General features: G+C 44.1%; 1 protein-coding gene across 1 annotated transcript in view; it reads left to right on the top strand.

Moving 5' to 3' along the window:
• The window catches only part of RPA1 (replication protein A1), a 251,759-nt gene that overhangs the window by 386 nt on the left and 233,833 nt on the right, over nucleotides 1-17,540 (top strand). The window contains exon 2 of the mRNA XM_078680149.1: nucleotides 14,101-14,148. Within this exon, the coding sequence (XP_078536275.1) occupies nucleotides 14,101-14,148 (48 nt within the window). The remainder of the gene's footprint in view (nucleotides 1-14,100; nucleotides 14,149-17,540) is intronic.

The following is a 17,540-nucleotide window of genomic DNA, read 5'->3' as shown; positions in this document are numbered from 1 at the left end:
TGATGGCCTATGTACTGGGGTGGGGGAGAGTGGGGAGCAAGAGGCGGTCCAATGTGGATGGAGCAATGATGGTGGGCAGTAGTTCTTGTTCGAGTTGGGGATGGTGATGGGAGCGGGATGGGGGCAGGGTATGGCCCAGACGAATATGAAAGCTACTATGAGATGTTAAGGCTGAGGCAAACTCCACCTATCACCGAGGAATGGCATGCATCGGTGCATACAAATCCCATTGGTTCTCGCCTCATGGGTCTTTTTAGTTCTTACTTAATCAAGAATATTGATTTATTAACTTCATTCAAAGCATTTACATGTTTACGTTACATAACTGTTATAAAGTGAACAAGTGATTACATTAACCGAAGCGTCCGATCCTGTCATAGATATGCAGCTAACCTTTCCACTGGACTCAATCATTCTCTCGCTGTTAGGAAGATCCTGTGTTACTAGGAGTACATGGGGACGGTCTCATGCTACAGTGTATGTTGTAAATAACGAAGTCCTTGAGCCAGGTATATATCACACTCTAGATCTAATAAAGCTTAGTTCCAAGTTCAGTTTCAAGTAAATAAGTTAAGAAGAGAAATACCCCACCAGGAGCGGCCTCCCTGCCACTCAGCCTGCCTGCCATCAACTGCCACTCCACACAAGCCAGGCACCCAGGATTCTATTATGTCATCAGGCATTCCAAGAGCCACACCAGCTGAGTAGCAGGGAAGTTACCAAAGCTAAGTATAACAGTGTAGAACTGATCTGCTGTGCATGGAGTGCTTGTCGACTGCTGTCGCGTTTCTTAAACTACTTAAGCTGGTAGGAACCAAGTGGTAAATGCTGTACTCATTTTTTTCAAGCATGTAGCACTGCGAAAATATCAATTCTATTAAGGACTCTATGGAGAGCTTTATGCATAACTTTTATTATATAGCAGCTGTTTTAAAGATAACTTCATAAAAACAGCAGAGTAAATAAGCAGAGTAAATAAACCACATCTCGGCAACCTCTGGAAAACGGTCACCATTGGCAACAGTTCTCCAATCGAAACATGGGCCTTTGTATATAACACTGTGATTGCCTTCCTGCTCCACTTCTTTATTCGATGGAGTTACATGTTAGGTCTTTCATAGTTGACTTTTCTGTTCGTTACCTAAAAGTATTAAATCAAAAACGTTATCCAAATCTTTCATGCAAATTATTCTAATTTAATGCGATCAAGCAAGATTGCATGATGTAATAATTACATGTCCATCATAATGGAAAATAGCATCCTAACTTTAAACATGAACAATAAAGCATCAATTGATGCATTAAGGTAGACCTGGGTGTGTGTTCACACCAGAGAGTGTGACATTTACAGTGTTGCGGAGTACTAATCCGGTTGGTCTCGTATCCAGCTTTCAATGATAATCCTAAATTGTGGGAGATGTGTGGTGCGGTGGCCAGAGCGGCTGACTCCAGTGTGCAGGGTTCCCGGTTCGATCCCCGGCTCTGGTGGCAGTTCAGCAACATGTAACTCTGGGCAATAGCTCACTTAATCTCTCGATGGCCCCCAGCGCATCAAAACCTTAAGGGGTGATATGTTTGTGCTTTACAAACTATGGGATCCAGGTGTTTCTTCATACACGAACAAACTCGTTGGTTCCAAACCAAACGAAATCTCAAGGTGGTGCAGGAGGCCCTTGCATCTTCAATGAAGCTTGCAGCGACCTCTGAGAGTTGGTTATCTTCCCAACCTGCCCTGGAATCCTCCAGTCCATGAGTTTGAGATGACCCTGTAGAACCAGAGGCTGCGGGCAGCCTCGACAATCCTGAAGCGTGTTGGTTGATAGCGGTAGTTCTATTTGGTATGTCCCACGACAATTCTATCAGCCAGGAACCAAGTCTGTGAGCTCCTTATAGGTGTCACCAGAACAAGGGATGCCGGCTGACATCTGAATTGAGATGCTACTCTGGGTATCATCACAAAAGGGGGAAAGCCATTTAGGTGACCAGTCCTGAAGGAATGCATCCCCACTTTTGCTCCGGAAGCTGATTGTTCAACCTATAGGCGAATAGATGTAAGTTAGAAGGTCCCAGTCTGTTCACCAAGGCTCTCAACATATTGCTATCCAACTGTTGTTGTCCGTGATGTATCTGGACTTCCAGTGCGCAATCTTTTACTGGACTCCTGGAAGATATTGCTCTGTTATGAGACCTGATGGCAAAATAGCCTGCTAGAATTTCCAGGCAGTTGATATGGAGTACTAGTTCCTCTTCCGACCATCTGCCTCCCATTGAGATGTTGCCACATCTGGCACCTCAGCCCCAGCGGCTGGCGTTCTGTAATTGGGTCCAGATCGCCTAGTCGTTCCAAGAATCCTTGTGGTCCAGCCACCACTGGATCTCAGTCTTGGCTTCTTTCAACAACAGAATCCATTCCGAATAGCTCAATCATCTCTTCAGATGTGATGCCTTGAGTCTCGGCAACAGTCTGTAGTGGAGTAGGCCCAGAAAAATGGCTTGTATCGCTGATAAGTCTCACTATCCTGGCTAATTGTCGAATTAAGATCCTGTCTCGCCTCATGACCTTTCTCAGTTCTTTCTTCATTTTTGCGATCTTTGCCAATGGAAGACTCTAAGTGACCTGGGTTGAGTCGACCACCAAACATAGAAATTACATTATGTTTCTGTTTCGGAATCAAGTCTGATTTACTCATTTTGATTTGCGCTTCTCCTGGATCAGGAATCTGAATGGTTGTGTTCAGATTGTGGATACAGAATGGTTTAATTGCACACCTATATAGTCACATTTCTCCAAGTAAACCAAATTTCATGTACTCTCTCAATTAAACCTGCTCGGTGTGCTAGCTTCCTCTGCGCTCTGTCCACTTGCGCTGCAAACATAAGAACACAAGGGAACCGCATTTCGGTTCCCATCAAGCTGCACAACCATTATTTGAAAACAAATCCAATGAATTAAATTCATAAGACGCTTATTCCACAATTTTATCCTTTGTACTTCTTTGTTTCCTTCAATTCATTTTTACTCAATTCATTTTTACTCATTTCTGTTATGTTTCATAATTCTTCAAAAAAGCACAAGAACACAGCATGCTTCCACGTGTCACGCTTTATTTAAAAAACACCCAATGCATTTCGGGTATAAAACCCTTCTTCGGGGGTATCTATAAAAATAGAAAATATACATCACCAATAATTACAATTATCATGCTTATACTACAATCTGAAAACTACATGCACTCAAAATTAGTACTCAAAGCACTTATGTTCACTTTCTGAATGTGTTTGATGCTACTGCCAACATAATTAGCATCGTCCTTTATTTGTCCCTTTCTCCCCAGAAGTCCATTATCTAAAGTCTGCACAGCGAAGCTATGCTCTATGATTTATATCCTCTCCAGCCAGTGCTTGCTGTTTAATAATAACATTCTTTACCGAAAGCTTACCGTGACACATGTTCCTTTATCTTTAAAATAAAAAAATTCCGAGATTCTTAAGTCACTCAGCTCCCTTCTGTCTCGCGGCAAAAACTGCGAAATACTCCAGCTTAGTCCGTCAATATCAAACAGCTTAACTTTCAGCAACTGCCACACACTTAAATGTGCTCTGCTATCCCCAGGTGAATGATCACGTGCGTTTATCTCCGCACCTACTGTCCACGCATGCTCATGAGTGTTCAGATTGTATCGTATTTGAAAAAGGCATTTGTGTATCAAAAGGATATCGTCCAAGTAAGATGATCAGTCTGAGTACCTCCACCACTGGCCTTAAGAATTTGGTGAAACTGAGGATAAACCGAATAGGAGTGCTAGGAATGTGTCTATTTGGTCCCTCCAGGAGAACTGGAAGAATCTCCTGTGTGGGGGGCAAAAATCAGAATGGTTGGGTAAGTGTCCTGTAGATTCATTCTTACCATCCAGGGCTCTGCCAAAAGGACATCTCTTGAGGTGGATCCTCTCTATTTTGAAATGGTGATATACCAGCCACTTGTTTAACTCCTTTAAGTTTGACTGGGCTGAAACCTTTGTCTGTCTTTTCCACTAAGAAAAGGTTGGTCAGAAAACCATTCAGGTGAAGTGCCGTCCTGTAAATTGGTTTTTTGGGAAAGAGCATGATTAATTTCCTGATCTGAGAAATGTAAGGGCGTTGGCTGGGAGAGCTGGACTGGTGGTTCATAGAACTCTATGTTGAACCCATGTACTGTTGGTATCGTCCCATAGTTTGAGGAAATCGCCCTCCATTTGTCCACAAACCAGCATAGCCACCACTCAACCCCACACTCCACTCTCGGGGAGGCTGGGGGTAATGGAAATGCTAACCCCTAGGGTGTTCACTACAACTCTGCTTCCTTTGTTGCCTCTGCTGGTTCCTCTGTAGGGGAAGAAGGCCCGTAAATGGTGTCTGTCGTACCATCCATTGTTTATCTTGGCCAATCCCCTATAGGAGCCTTCTTGATCGGGAAGGCCGGAGGAGTGTCCATCCCTCATCTGGCCTTGGCAAAAGCCTTCCCATGGAAGATCTTTCTGATAGATGTCTGTGCCTGGTCTAAGGCGGAGAAGGTGGCGACACATTTTCCCAGTTTTTTTCATAAAGACTCTCTGCTGTTGTCTACCCATTCCTGCAGGCACTGATCCTCAGTGGGCCATCCCCCTCATAGCATTGGGAGTACACATGGTCCTTAAAGTACTCCATCTCAGAGGGTTAGAGTACCACAGAATATGTGTAAGCCTGGATAGAAACGCATGTCCTTTCTAATTATATGGGCAGCCGCCATGTCAGTGCTCTTTTCTATTTACAATGAATAATATTGATTCTTTGTTGTAGTTTATTAGTGGCCTGCCAGGTGGCATCTGAAGCTGGCCAGCATTTTCACAAGGGAAAGGCGTGCCGCATTGTGACGTCTTAAAATAAATGTTTCTGGAAAGGAAAACATGGACACTCGAGCAATTCAGAGTCTCCTTTTAGATATAAATTAGTTTTTTTGTTAATACATTGTTGGTAGATTTACGAGAAAAATGCTGTTGCAATAGATTGTTTGTTTCAAACATCATTTTTAGGTCTCGCCTAGCGTATTGCATAAGCAATCGATATGCGAGAGATATAGAGAGGTGCTCCAGAAAAGCTTACCAAGAGGGCTTTTGAATGCGGATTATGGACAGTGCATGTGCTGTGTGCGCGCGCTTGCCATTTGCTCCCCCGCCCGCCCCATCTGACTTGAAAGGAAGCCGCTCGCACCACCAGTGGAGAAGTGTGGCTCACCGATTAGAGCGGCAGACCCTGAGGCAGAGGTCTGTCCCGGGACCAGGGTTCAATCCCTGTCGCGGCAGGGTCTTGGGCTCAATGTCCTCGGACCCGATAATTCTCGCCTCTGTGCCTATTGTAATCATGGGTTCCACTCTGCAACTCTGGGCAATAGCTTGCTTAATGTCCACACCGGCCCTAACAACGCTAGGATGCCTGGCTTCACCTTGGGGGTGCCCAGGAGTGGACACCTCACAGGAACAGGCCAGGAAGGGTTCCACAGCGGTATTCGTACAACGCTTAGGGACCCCTGGGTGATAGGCGCTATACAAGTGCAAATTACATTTACATCAGACTTCAAAGGAATGCGCTCCCCCGCTCCCGCCACAGCAATGGCGAGAGTTTATCTTCACGCCATTTGCGCCAGGCAGCAGTCCCACTTACATTCCCAGCTCATTTGTATCTTTACTTCAACACATCCCTTGCGTTCCTTAAATTGATGGGTGCTAAAATGTCACCCCTCTGTTTAAATAAAAAACAAAGCTTAGGTTTCACTGTATATTTCCAGTTAAAAACAAATTAGCTCATGCTCATCCGACCGTCCAAGTACGGTTTAAATTGGTATCCCAATTGTAGCCATGTATCCCCTGTATCCCCTATCTGCGGCATATTTTTCAAAATGTCCTATTATTATGTAGCTCAAACAAATTGCATTTATACCCTATATTTCAGGCACCCAAACATGCTTATTCCAAATCCTACTTCACATAACCCAGTCTCCTCTTACCGTGTATGCGTCCCTCGCAGCGTGTGCAACCATCGTTCCGATACCTCGAGGACGATTGCCGGGAATCCGGCATTCTTAACCTTTCACTTATGGTCACGTGACTCCTGTGTCAATCCGTAAATCTTCAATGTTCACGTTTTGCAAAGATATATTTGCATAAACCCAATCTCCAGTTCACATAAGTCGATGCTGCGTCACTCAATATTTATGTGCCTGTATTATCCAGGCAAACTCCACCTTCATAATTTTAAATCAGACATCCGCGAAGCACCAAAAATTACCATATCGAAAGATAAACTCGTACATATGTGTAATCCCTAAATATGAAAATTATTACAATCATTCGAAATTTATCCTCTTTTTAAATTGCTGGGGTGTGCTAGAGAAGTCTACCTCTTCACATATTTATAGTATTACGACGTATAAAAAGTGATGCCATCTTGGATCATAGTAAAATACTTCGACCAAGCACCGGTCATAATAGCACACATATCTCCAGTGTATATTATCTCTAGTAGTTGTACGTGGTCATTTCCAAACCATTTTCCCATACTCACCAATACAAGCCAAGGTAGGACATTTATGTGTAGTGTAATATATCCATTTGAAAATTAATCAGTTGTACCTTGACCCCCCATTATGATTTGTATTCTGAATTTGTGTATCCTTTATCTGATACCCAGGGTGTGGTTTCATTATATGAAAAAGACCAAATGAGCTTAAAGTGTAATTCACATTACTACCACATATCTGGTTATTCTTCAAGCTGTAGCTACAAGTTATTCATTGCAGATTCATAAACCAATCTAGTAATGTTACTAAAATAAAAAGTAATACAAAATACAGTCTTCAATGCAAGTTATATTCTACCTTCATTACGTTCAGATTCCACAATACCCTCCAACTCCACCCTCCAACTCCACCCTCCAACTCCACCCTCCAACTCCACCCTCCAACTCCACCCTCCAACTCCACCCTCCTAGTCCACCACCACCCTCCTAGTCCACCACCACCCTCCTAGTCCACCACCACCCTCCTAGTCCACCACCACCCTCCTACTCCACCGCCACCCTCCTACTCCACCACCACCTCATCACTCAGCACCACAACAGCACTGTCCTTGCTTGATACCAACAAGCATTGCCATAGCCAATAGGACTCTCATTAGGAAAGTGTAAGCTATTGGCTTTGTGAATAACAATGCTATTAATTTATATATTTTCAAAGCCAACACATATTAAAAAAATGTGTCATTTACAATACCAAATAGCTCACACTTTCCTAATGCAAGACCTATTGCATTGCAAATGCTTATCTGTAAGAAATTTGGTTTGCAAAAAGATTATTTCTGTTTCTAGTGAGTAATTGAAGCCACAAAAGTTTACAATAACAGCAGTTACATTAAGTCAAGTCTATGTTGGGCAAGTTGAGTCACATAGATATACAATTTTTTTTTTAAGGTTTATTTAATCTTGCTGCAAATCTTCAGTATGCATGGACGATAACGCTGGGTGCTGCTGTGGTGCTGCTGAGTGATGCGTTCTTGGCGCCGAGTGTTGCTGTGGTGGCGCCAAGTGTTGCTGTGGTGGCCCTGAGTGACGCAGAGAGTTCTTAGAATGCAGAGGTGGCAGCGGAATCCCCAACAGTCCCACATACGGAGAGCAGAGTGGGAGCCCAGAAGTGACAAGCAGCGCGGTCCCGCTTACCCCAGTCACTGAAGAGAAAGGCTGGTGGATGGCACGCACTCCAGAAGGATATAGGTGCTAGGGGCCACTTTCACAGGGCCTGTAGGTTGAGAAAGTTCAGGCTGCATAATAGTGACCTGTAGTGCAGGTGGATTCCAGCAGTGCGCCTTGGTGTCCTGCAGATCGCATCAGTTAACGGAGGCGCGGGGGTTGTAGGTGTGAAAACTTGCAGATCGGCAGACTCGCGCGTCTGCCATCTTGAAATCAGGCAGAATCAAAAGAGTTGAAAATTGCCGATTTAGGCTTCACAGCGCCAAAACCGCCGTGCCTCCAGGCGGGTCTGCGGTAATATCGCCCCCGCTGCCCAGGGTAGAGATCCAGCGTCGTCAGCAAAGGCGGCCCGTCGATACTCTCCCCTGCTGCTGCGCTGCCATTTTATGCAGCCACTCTCCTCACCGTCCAAAGACGTGGGCTGAAGTGTTAACCTCCGTGAAGCGCCGTCCATGCAAAAACAATCAGTCGATGCCTCACACATTCACGGCTCAGATCAGTTGTTTGCAGCACCGAGGAAGCACTAGAGCTGCTGCTAAGCTTCGCCAAACAGCGCGTGGACCAGTAGCCGAGACGGATTACAGCCACTCGGCCATCTTGCCCTGCCACGTCCCCAGTAAATTGTTTTTTAAAGAAGATAGCAACACCACCTCCTTTATTTGTCTAAGACTCTAAGTGATCAACTCTGAGAATTTGATAATCTGAAGGTAGTGCCATGGCAGTGTCTGGCACTGATGCGCCGTTAAACCAGGTTTTAGATTGAAGATAGTATCTGGACTGTGATCAATTAGAAAATTAAAGCTGTCCAGTTGATGTTTAAATCAAGAGCAGCAATTTAGATTGAAAAACCTGAAGCAATTAGAACTGTATTCATGCCTTACATTGTCCTATTGATGCCCGGGCTACCCATCGGTTGGGGCTCCGAGGGGGGGAGCGGTAGTGATAAAGTTGTAGTATGGGCATTTACTCCTTTTTTTTGGGGGGGGGTGTTAATCAATTTTTATTAAAAGAAAAGCACAGAATCATCATTGCGATATCACAGTACAAATCAAATATGGTGAATTACAATACTCATGTATTGCAGAAATTAGGCGGTTAGGAGATCGTCTTTCTGTTCCACTTCGCATCGCCATGTCTTCAGTTTGTGACGTGCAAATCTCCCCTCTAAAGGTGTTCTACCCCCCCATTTTCTCCTTTTTGAACCCAGGTCCACTGATGAGTGGCAGGGTCCTGGAGTAAAAGACTGAGGATGAGCAGTTGCAGGGCTGAGTGAGTTAGCCTACGTGCTGGTAGTGGAGCAGCGTTCCTGACCCTGGTCATGATCGGGTGCAGACTGGCTTGCAGCCCGCTGCGCATGTCAGTTCCACGGCCACAATTTAGTAAGCAGACTGGGAGAAGGTGACCATTGCCAGCAAATGCTAGAGTGCTAACAGCTGTGTTTGAATGGCAAGCCCAAAATGGTTACTGGATGCTGCATTTCCCCCCAGCTTAAATTCCCAATCAAGTAGTCAAATTCAACAATATTTGATCTGAATCTCCTTGTATAGCCACGTCTTTCATCACGAAAAACTTGAGAGAAATGTAGGACTTTGAGTCTTCATGACATGAAAGTTGCACCTGCCACATCTGTGATGGGCCATCTTATAGGGCCTAGTACATAGTCCACTACATCATGTGTTGGGCTACAGGAGCTAAACCAAAATTATTTCTGTGGCACCTCAATACAGTCCAGAAGAAGAATGGCTGCCACATAAAGATTCCACTGCTGCCTCTCTCACCGTCTGGCCTGACACTGGTACACAGTTCTCCTCCCTTTTGAGTCACAAGTTTTAAGCAATGCACTGGTTGAGAGAGCCAATACTTCTTGGCTGATGGGGAAGGCAACTTGCCTTAAGCAAGCCAAAGAGTCAGCAGTTTTTAAATATTTAAGGGTTCCTCAAATCTTCTGGAAACATCTTCTGGCAGCTGCTGCTCAAAATGCAGAAACTTTGTGTCTGGGTGGTCACATTTGAGGTGTTGGCTGGTTCGAGTGGGGATGTGGCAGTAATGATTGTCAACACATAGGAAATGGGCCAGGCTGTGTTTCAATGTACCAGGCTTTGGGAAGTGGTATTTAGGGCAGGAGGTTGTGGGGGGTGGGGAGTGTCTGACTGAAGTTTCCAATATCGAAGATGAATACTAGTAGTTCAGAACAAATAAAAGGACCCTGTCGTCAAGTCGACTAGACAAAAATAAAAGGTAAAAAATATGCAGAGCGTTGCAGCTTTACAAAACCATGCAGGGGATTTTAAACCTTTCTTAACCACCTACACTATACTCTTTGCCTCTTACCCTCTCTGTAAGCATTCCACGTCTCTTCAAACATTACACAGCAGTGCCTCCACAAGTGTAGTGCCCCCTCATTCAGCACCTGTGCAACATGCTTTATGTTTACCTGTATGTTGGTCTAACCACTTTGCACAGTGCTTTACACACACACTCCAGTTTCTGAGTCATTACATCAGCCACTTATTGCTTGGTGTGTTGAGCACCTCCATACACTCATGCTGTACACGTCAACCTCCTCGCTGGTGCTACTTGCACCCCTGTCTTACAAGATGCGCCTAGCCTCTTCCAGTCCCACTTCATGCATATACTAATATGAAGACCATCCAAAGGATAAGATCATGGGGCAGTGAAAACCTGGATTTTCACCTCACTGAAGAACTCTGACATATAGGAAGGTGGTAAGCCTCTAGTCACATTATGTAAAAACTTAGCTCTTCGGTCAACCCTCTACCCCGCAACCTCGGGTCGAGGCTTGTGTAAAATATAAATGTAATAACAGCAATTGTGTGTAAATGTCACAACCATGACTATGCCCTTTGATATCGGACTATGGCCAAAATGCTTCTCTGCCCAAAATAACTGCTCTGCCCATAAAAGTAGCAGATTATGATCTGCACTGGGGTATGGTGCTGGAACACTTTTCAGAGGGGGCTACCGGACTGTGGCATCCATTCACTAACATCACAAGTCTTCTGAAAAACATTGATGTAATGTCAATTACCGGATCCTCGCTCTGAAAATTCTACCGGCGCCAGTCATTCTGATTGCAGCACGGGCTCAGACTGCAAAGCCAGAGTTGCAATCAGCCTTTAGGACGCTACCATAAAATCGGGAGCCCTAATTATAATACCTCATTGAGAAGTATAAATAGTGAAAGTTTTTAAATATGCACTTAGAGACATTTGTTCAAATCCCGCCCCCAATGATAATGAAAGAAGGGGCCAGCTACAGCCAGGGTCCAAGGGACCAGGCTGAAGGGACCTATGTTCTGCCTAACCTTTCATACTACAATAGGGAGTGGTCCCAGAACACTATACTATGCCACAAAACAAAATGTTGTATAATCACATAGATTTAAAAAGAAAATACATAGAAATGAAAGATCAGTGTTATTTATTCACACTGTCATGATTTTAAATACATCTAGTACATAGTCAAAAATTAATACACAGTGTGCCCGGAGCAACAGGGAAAGGAGGTCCTAGAAGAAGTGATTCGGTGAGGGTAAGGCGTGTTAGCAAGAAGTAATTGTGCAAACAATTAAATCATAATGTCAAGAAAAAATGTCTGTTTGGTTTTTGCCATAAATGCACCACAATATACATGATTTATTGTAGCCAGGTCTAAAAACTGAAAAACCACAGTGGAGCAATCTCTGTTGTTTCTGGCTGGCTCATAGAGGAGTGTTGTGTCGACGTTTCGATCCCGAATATATGTAGGTTTAGTTGCACCTTACGAGGGGGTCTTCATCAGGACTGGGGTGGGGGGGTGGGGAGTACCGGTAGTTTGGGGCACCGTCATGGCCCTGCAGACATCTATGTGAGTATACAACATTTTGTTTTGTGGCATAGTATAGTGCTCTGGGACCACTCCCTATTGTAGTGTCTAATACCCAGGTCCCAGTACCATTGGGTTTACCCATATATATATATAACTAACCTTTCATACTAGCATAAAGTTCAAAGCGCCTTTTACTGGTTAAACCATTACATTTTTGAAGATTGCGTTTAATATTTGTACATGGGCCATTAATTGTAATCAAACCTGAGTTAAAGCTTGCTGCCAATGTCTACACCCCAACTTTTATTGACATGGGTTCTGACTGGCTATCCTTGTCTGGGTTTAACTGCAGTGTGATTCTTGCCTTTGGTCAGTATGTGATCTTCAGTTACCTCAGAGGGACGCAGGTGAGAGACACCACCAAAAAGATAGGGAGCTGAAGTAGGCAAACTACTTTGGAATTTGCAGAACATTGCAAAATTATGCTATTTAAGTTGTATATTTAGAAAAGAACGCAAAGTGAAACTGCTTTGCTTCCTTGTGCAAATGTTTTACTTGTTACGTCATAGGCAGCTGATGTTTTTTGCCATTTAAACAATGCAACAAAGATTATGTTGGGTCTGTGTCTTTGTCTTCAAAATTGAATAAAAGTGTATTTTTGTAACCTGCTTAAGTTTCTTTTTGACACATCAGATTATACCTCTGCATTGAGAGAATAGAAACTGAAATTTTAAACATTAACTGAGAAACATTCCTATCCCTGCCGGCATTATTAGGGAACTAAGAGGCATATATAGGCTAGATTCTGATTATACATGGAACAAGTTTAGTCTATAAAATCAAACATGATTTTTTTTTGTATAGCAGAGCAGCTGAACACACCTACTTGAAAGTGCTCTTGTATGTGGCCGTGAAGAAAACGGAGGATTGGTGAAATAAAATATTTGCCTAGGATCACACAATTTGAGAGAAGGTTATGGGTCTAGAATATTATCGATCGAGTAGCTTATTCAAGTGACTAGACCTCAGTGCCTAATTTGAACCAGTGGATCACGGTGGTGAGCACCCGCACTTAATTGTCAACATCTGCACTTGTTATGGCAATCTGCCATAGAGTGGCGCTGTTTGCCCAATTTAGAGATTTGAGCAAAGCAACAGTTGTTTAATAATTCACTGCTGCTCAAGCCGTTCTTACAGCTTTGGGGGGCCTGGAGTAGTCTGAACTTTCACACTTGTAGGAGTGTGATGGCTAGTAGTTGTGATGGTACTACTATTGGGAGCGCAGGCAGGAGCACTGGGAGGTGTTGGCTGCAGTAGCCTCCTGACAAGGGCCCTGGAACTTATTTTACAAATTAAGCACTGCTAGACCTGCAGGTCTAGTAACGTAATGATTTTTCAAGGCCTGAAATTGATGTCAGATTGTGGAATATGAGCAGCCGCACACCATAGATTGCCTTAATTTAGGTTGGATTGCTCCTCTAGCTAATTGGAGCATTTAGAGCAAAGTAATGCCTGTAGCTGTGGATGTACAGGGCCGATCAAGGCAACATTTAGCTTTGATAAAGATTTTGTCACTAGGTTGCCAGGAGGATTTTATAAGAATTCCTTTGTTAGTAATGAATGGATTTAACATTGAACAGTAGTGTTTGTGGCTCATAATATGTGATTTTATTACTCTGTGCTGCGCACCACATTAATATATGTATATGTTTACCTTAAGTACAGCTATGAGCCAAACAACCATCACTTTAATGGAATTTCTTCTATTCTGAATCCTGTCTACCACACAGTTTACAGTGCTTCCTTTTAAAAAAACATTTATGAGTGCAAGCTAAAAGATGTTTTTGTAAAATTACATCCTAAAAGATTTTAGCAAATGTAGTCTGCCACTTGGCAGACAAAAGTTCTCTTTTTTCTAAGTTGGTAAACTGCATTTTAAAAAGGTTTGATAGCATTGTAAATGTGCAGCAAATTCATCGGATACTGTACTATTTAAGGACGATTCATCCCAGTGATGTCTGCACCTAATTTCAGAAATATTGCTAACTTTCCTAAAGTTTTCCGCTGAAGGTTGCAAAAGAAAGGTGTTGTATTGCAATTTTCGGAATTGCATTATTATAGGAATTTTCATCAGCGAAAGGTTGATTTACATGTGCACTGTAGAAAATTATCTGATATGTCAGAAACCATCAAAAAGTAAGGTGGATTCTATGTCTGCATCAATCATCATGAAAGGTTTTGTCCTCCTTAGCATATGTGCCTGTGTCTAAAAGATGGAGTGTTTTCTCTGAAACCTGTAAGCTAATATCTTTAAAGTTAAGTCCTGCTTGCACTTGTGGAACAAAGGGTGTAGAGTGGTATCCAATCCTATTCTCTTTGAAATCAATTGCATATATTTGTTGGCCCAGTACAAGATTTCCCAACCTTCAAGAAAGCCAGAATTCTTTCAGGGCCTTGCACAATGTCACACAGCTTTTTTGACTGTCTGCTAATCTATTGTTTTCTTCTTTCCAGGCCATGATGCAGGGTGAGACTGTTTCGAAGCCGATCTTACAAGTTACAGTGAGTATAAGTCTAACCTGGGTTGGGTGAAGATGAGACCAAAAAATGTTAATGTAAGTTCACCTCCCAGCAAAGAAACAATAAAATTAGAAGATCAGCTGTGGAGGTGCACGTTTCCTGTGATTATAAAAGTTATTATGCCATGCATTGGCACCGCCAGGGTAATGCAAGGAAAAGAATCCTTTAAATTAGCTGGCTCTGATCTCCATGCCAGTTTGTTCTTACCCTTTTAATGTCATTGGGTCTAAGTTTCACAGAACATGCTTCCACATTAAAGAATGCATCTCCATCCCAGCAACCACTGCCCACCTGCCATTGGAGTGGGGCTTTGAGTGGGTTGGAGTCTTGTAATCAAGCACACAACGCATTTATTTTGTGTTGATAAAAACATAAGCAGGAAGCCTGGATAGTTCACAACTATATTCTCCGAGCAAGGGTCTTTAGGATGACTGCCACTGTATATCTTCTAATGAAATACTGGCTACAAGTGAGGTCTAGTATATTGTTTCAAAGTGCTGATAATGTCCGATATGGCTGAAATAAGACGGCTCTAACTCATGCAGAAACTGTAGTTGAACCTTCTGCTCTGCCATGCAGTTCGAGGAGTTACTAATTTATACTGTACCCTGCATTTTAAATAACTCTTCCTGTTAAGTCAAATTTCCCGCGTGCCTCATATTTCATGTAGATGCCACTGACTGATGCATTAATGTGCATCAATCCTCCCTCTTATTTTTATGACCTCCTTAAATTGTGTACTGTATTTATCATGGATTCTTTGCAATGTTTCAGAACGTCCTGTTCATGTGTGGTGCTCAGAATCAAACTTTCACTACACCCTGTCTTTTACATGGACTTCCCAAACGTGCAAAGTGCTCAATATTGGTCTGTTCCCTTAACTTGCTTACATTTGTTAATTACACTGTATCTATTTCTGTGTTGGTCTTTTTCTCGTGCAGTAGTGTGCATGTATCAAAACTTACATTTCACATTGTCCCAACATTGTCCCAACATTTTCTTGTCTTGGTCAACATTACATGAGTTGTGTATTATGTATTTAAACATTGCTCTATGCTTTACAGGGCGACAATGTGTGAAGTACTTTAACGTTTTCTCTGGTTTCACCCAACACATATAGCTTCAACCCTCCTACATTTAACGATTTCCTTAACATGCACAATACTTGGCATCTATCCTTTCCTTATGAGCATTTTTCTTATACAGTATTCTTGACCATCCTTTCTTGCCAGTATGTTCTCTATAATTGTAGACTTTATCAAGTATTCCTCCCGTCCTATGTGCTTTAAATGTGCATTCCTTGTTTGTCCAATGCCGACCCTTTTCCTGCACCCTTCAATTTGTGCTGGACTCTTCTATATTTGAAAAGCAAATGCCTGTTCTGAGATAGTAACTCCAGCCCCTTGGTCTACCTTCCTCTTAAGATCACTTGAATAGTCTCCTTCCAATTTACGCCATGTTGAGTATCATGTCATTTCAATACACTTTTCTCCTTATTTGGGAAACTTCAGGCAAGTGTATGAAATCAAATGGCAAGGTAAAAGAGGTTCTGCTTGGCTGTGTCACACATTTTCTGACCCCGCGTATTAACATGAGTTCAGACTTTGTTCTTTATGCACATTTACGCCTGTCCTGCCATTATGGGCTACAGCATATCAGCAAATCTTTCCATCTCGACTAATGATATCTTGCATGTATGGAGCTCTTGCTAATTTTTGTCTCAATGACTTCCACTATGCATATTTTGCAATGTTTTTTTTTTTTTTTTTAGAAAATCAAGAAAAGCAGATGGGGCCATTGCAAATGGTGCAGATTATTTTCATCAAAGATAGCAAACTTGTCATATTATGTCCAAGCCATTTAAATCTTGTTAATTAGTGTCATAAATTCCTGCATTGCACATCCTAGCAAAAACTAATGAGTGGTATTTCCCTACATAGTGGTCCCCCGCATGTATCATTTTTCTCTGTACCTCAATCAATCAATCAATCAGAACATTTGTATAGCGCACTACTCACCCGGAGGGGCTCAAGGCGCTGGGGGGGGGGGGGGGGTCCGCTACTGCTCGAACAGCCAGGTCTTGAGCTGCTTCCTGAAGGCGAGGTGGTCCTGGGTCAGGCGGAGGTGGGTCGGGAGGGAGTTCCAAGTCTTGGCGGCCAGGTAGGAGAAGGCCCTTCCTCCTGTGGTGGCTCTTCGGATGCGGGGGACGGCGGCGAGGGCGTGGCTGGTCGATCGAAGCTGGCGCGTGGGAGCGTAGAAGTTGAGGCGGCTGCTGAGGTATCCTGGTCCTTGGTTGTGTAGGGCTTTGTGTGCGTGGGTGAGGAGCCGGAAGGTGATTCTCTTGTTGACCGGGAGCCAGTGCAGGTCTCTCAGGTGTCCGGAGATGTGGCTGCGGCGGGGGATGTCCAGGATGAGTCGTGCTGAGGTGTTCTGGATCCGCTGGGAGTCTCTTCTGGAGTTTGGCGGTGGTGCCGGCGTAGAGGGAGTTGCCGTAGTCCAGCCGGCTGGGTGACCGTCTTCCTGGTTTCGGTGGGGATCCATCGGAAGATCTTGCGTAGCATTCGCAGGATGTTGAAGCACGACGAGGAGACGGCGTTGACTTGTCTGGTCATGGAGAGGGAGGAGTCCAGGATGAAGCCCAGGTTGCGTGCGTGGTCAGCTGGTTTGGGTGCGCTGCCCAGGGCGGGGGGCCACCAGGAGTCGTCCCAGGCGGAGGGTGAGGATCCCAGGATGAGGACTTCCGTCTTGTCCGAGTTCAGTTTCAGGCGGCTGTTCAACATCCATTTGGCTACGTCTGTCATCCCTTCGTGCAGGTTGGCTCTGGCGGTGGCGGGGTCGTTGGTGAGGGAGAGGATCAGCTGGGTGTCGTCTGCGTAGGAGATGATGTTCAGGTTGTGCTGGCGTGCGATGGCTGCGAGGGGGCTCATGTAGACGTTGAAGAGAGTTGGGCTGAGCGAGGAGCCTTGAGGGACGCCGCAGATGACTTCGGTGGCTTCCGATCTGAACGGGGGGAGGCGGACTCTGTGTCCTTCCGGCGAGGAAGGAGGTGATCCACTCCAGTGCCTTCTCCTGGATTCCGACGTTGCTGAGGCGCTGTACTAGGGTGTGGTGGCAGACAGTGTCGAAGGCCGCGGAGAGGTCCAGGAGGATGAGGGCCGCTGTTTCTCCGTTGTCGAGCAGGGCTCGGATGTCATCTGTAGCTGCGATCAGGGCGGTCTCGGTGCTGTGCTGTGCTCAGAGAAGAATAATTTTTAGACTATTGCAGCCCAACTGGTATGCTCTTCTTGTGCTACACCAGTCAGTTCATGGCATGTTCAGAGAGAACCCCATAATTTAAGAAGTTCACTTTTGATTAATATCTTCTGTATTGGATT

The sequence above is a fragment of the Lissotriton helveticus genome, chromosome 3_1, assembly GCF_964261635.1.
Source record: "Lissotriton helveticus chromosome 3_1, aLisHel1.1, whole genome shotgun sequence".
Taxonomy (NCBI): Eukaryota; Metazoa; Chordata; class Amphibia; order Caudata; family Salamandridae; genus Lissotriton; species Lissotriton helveticus.
This window is presented reverse-complemented; position numbering and strand designations above follow the sequence as displayed.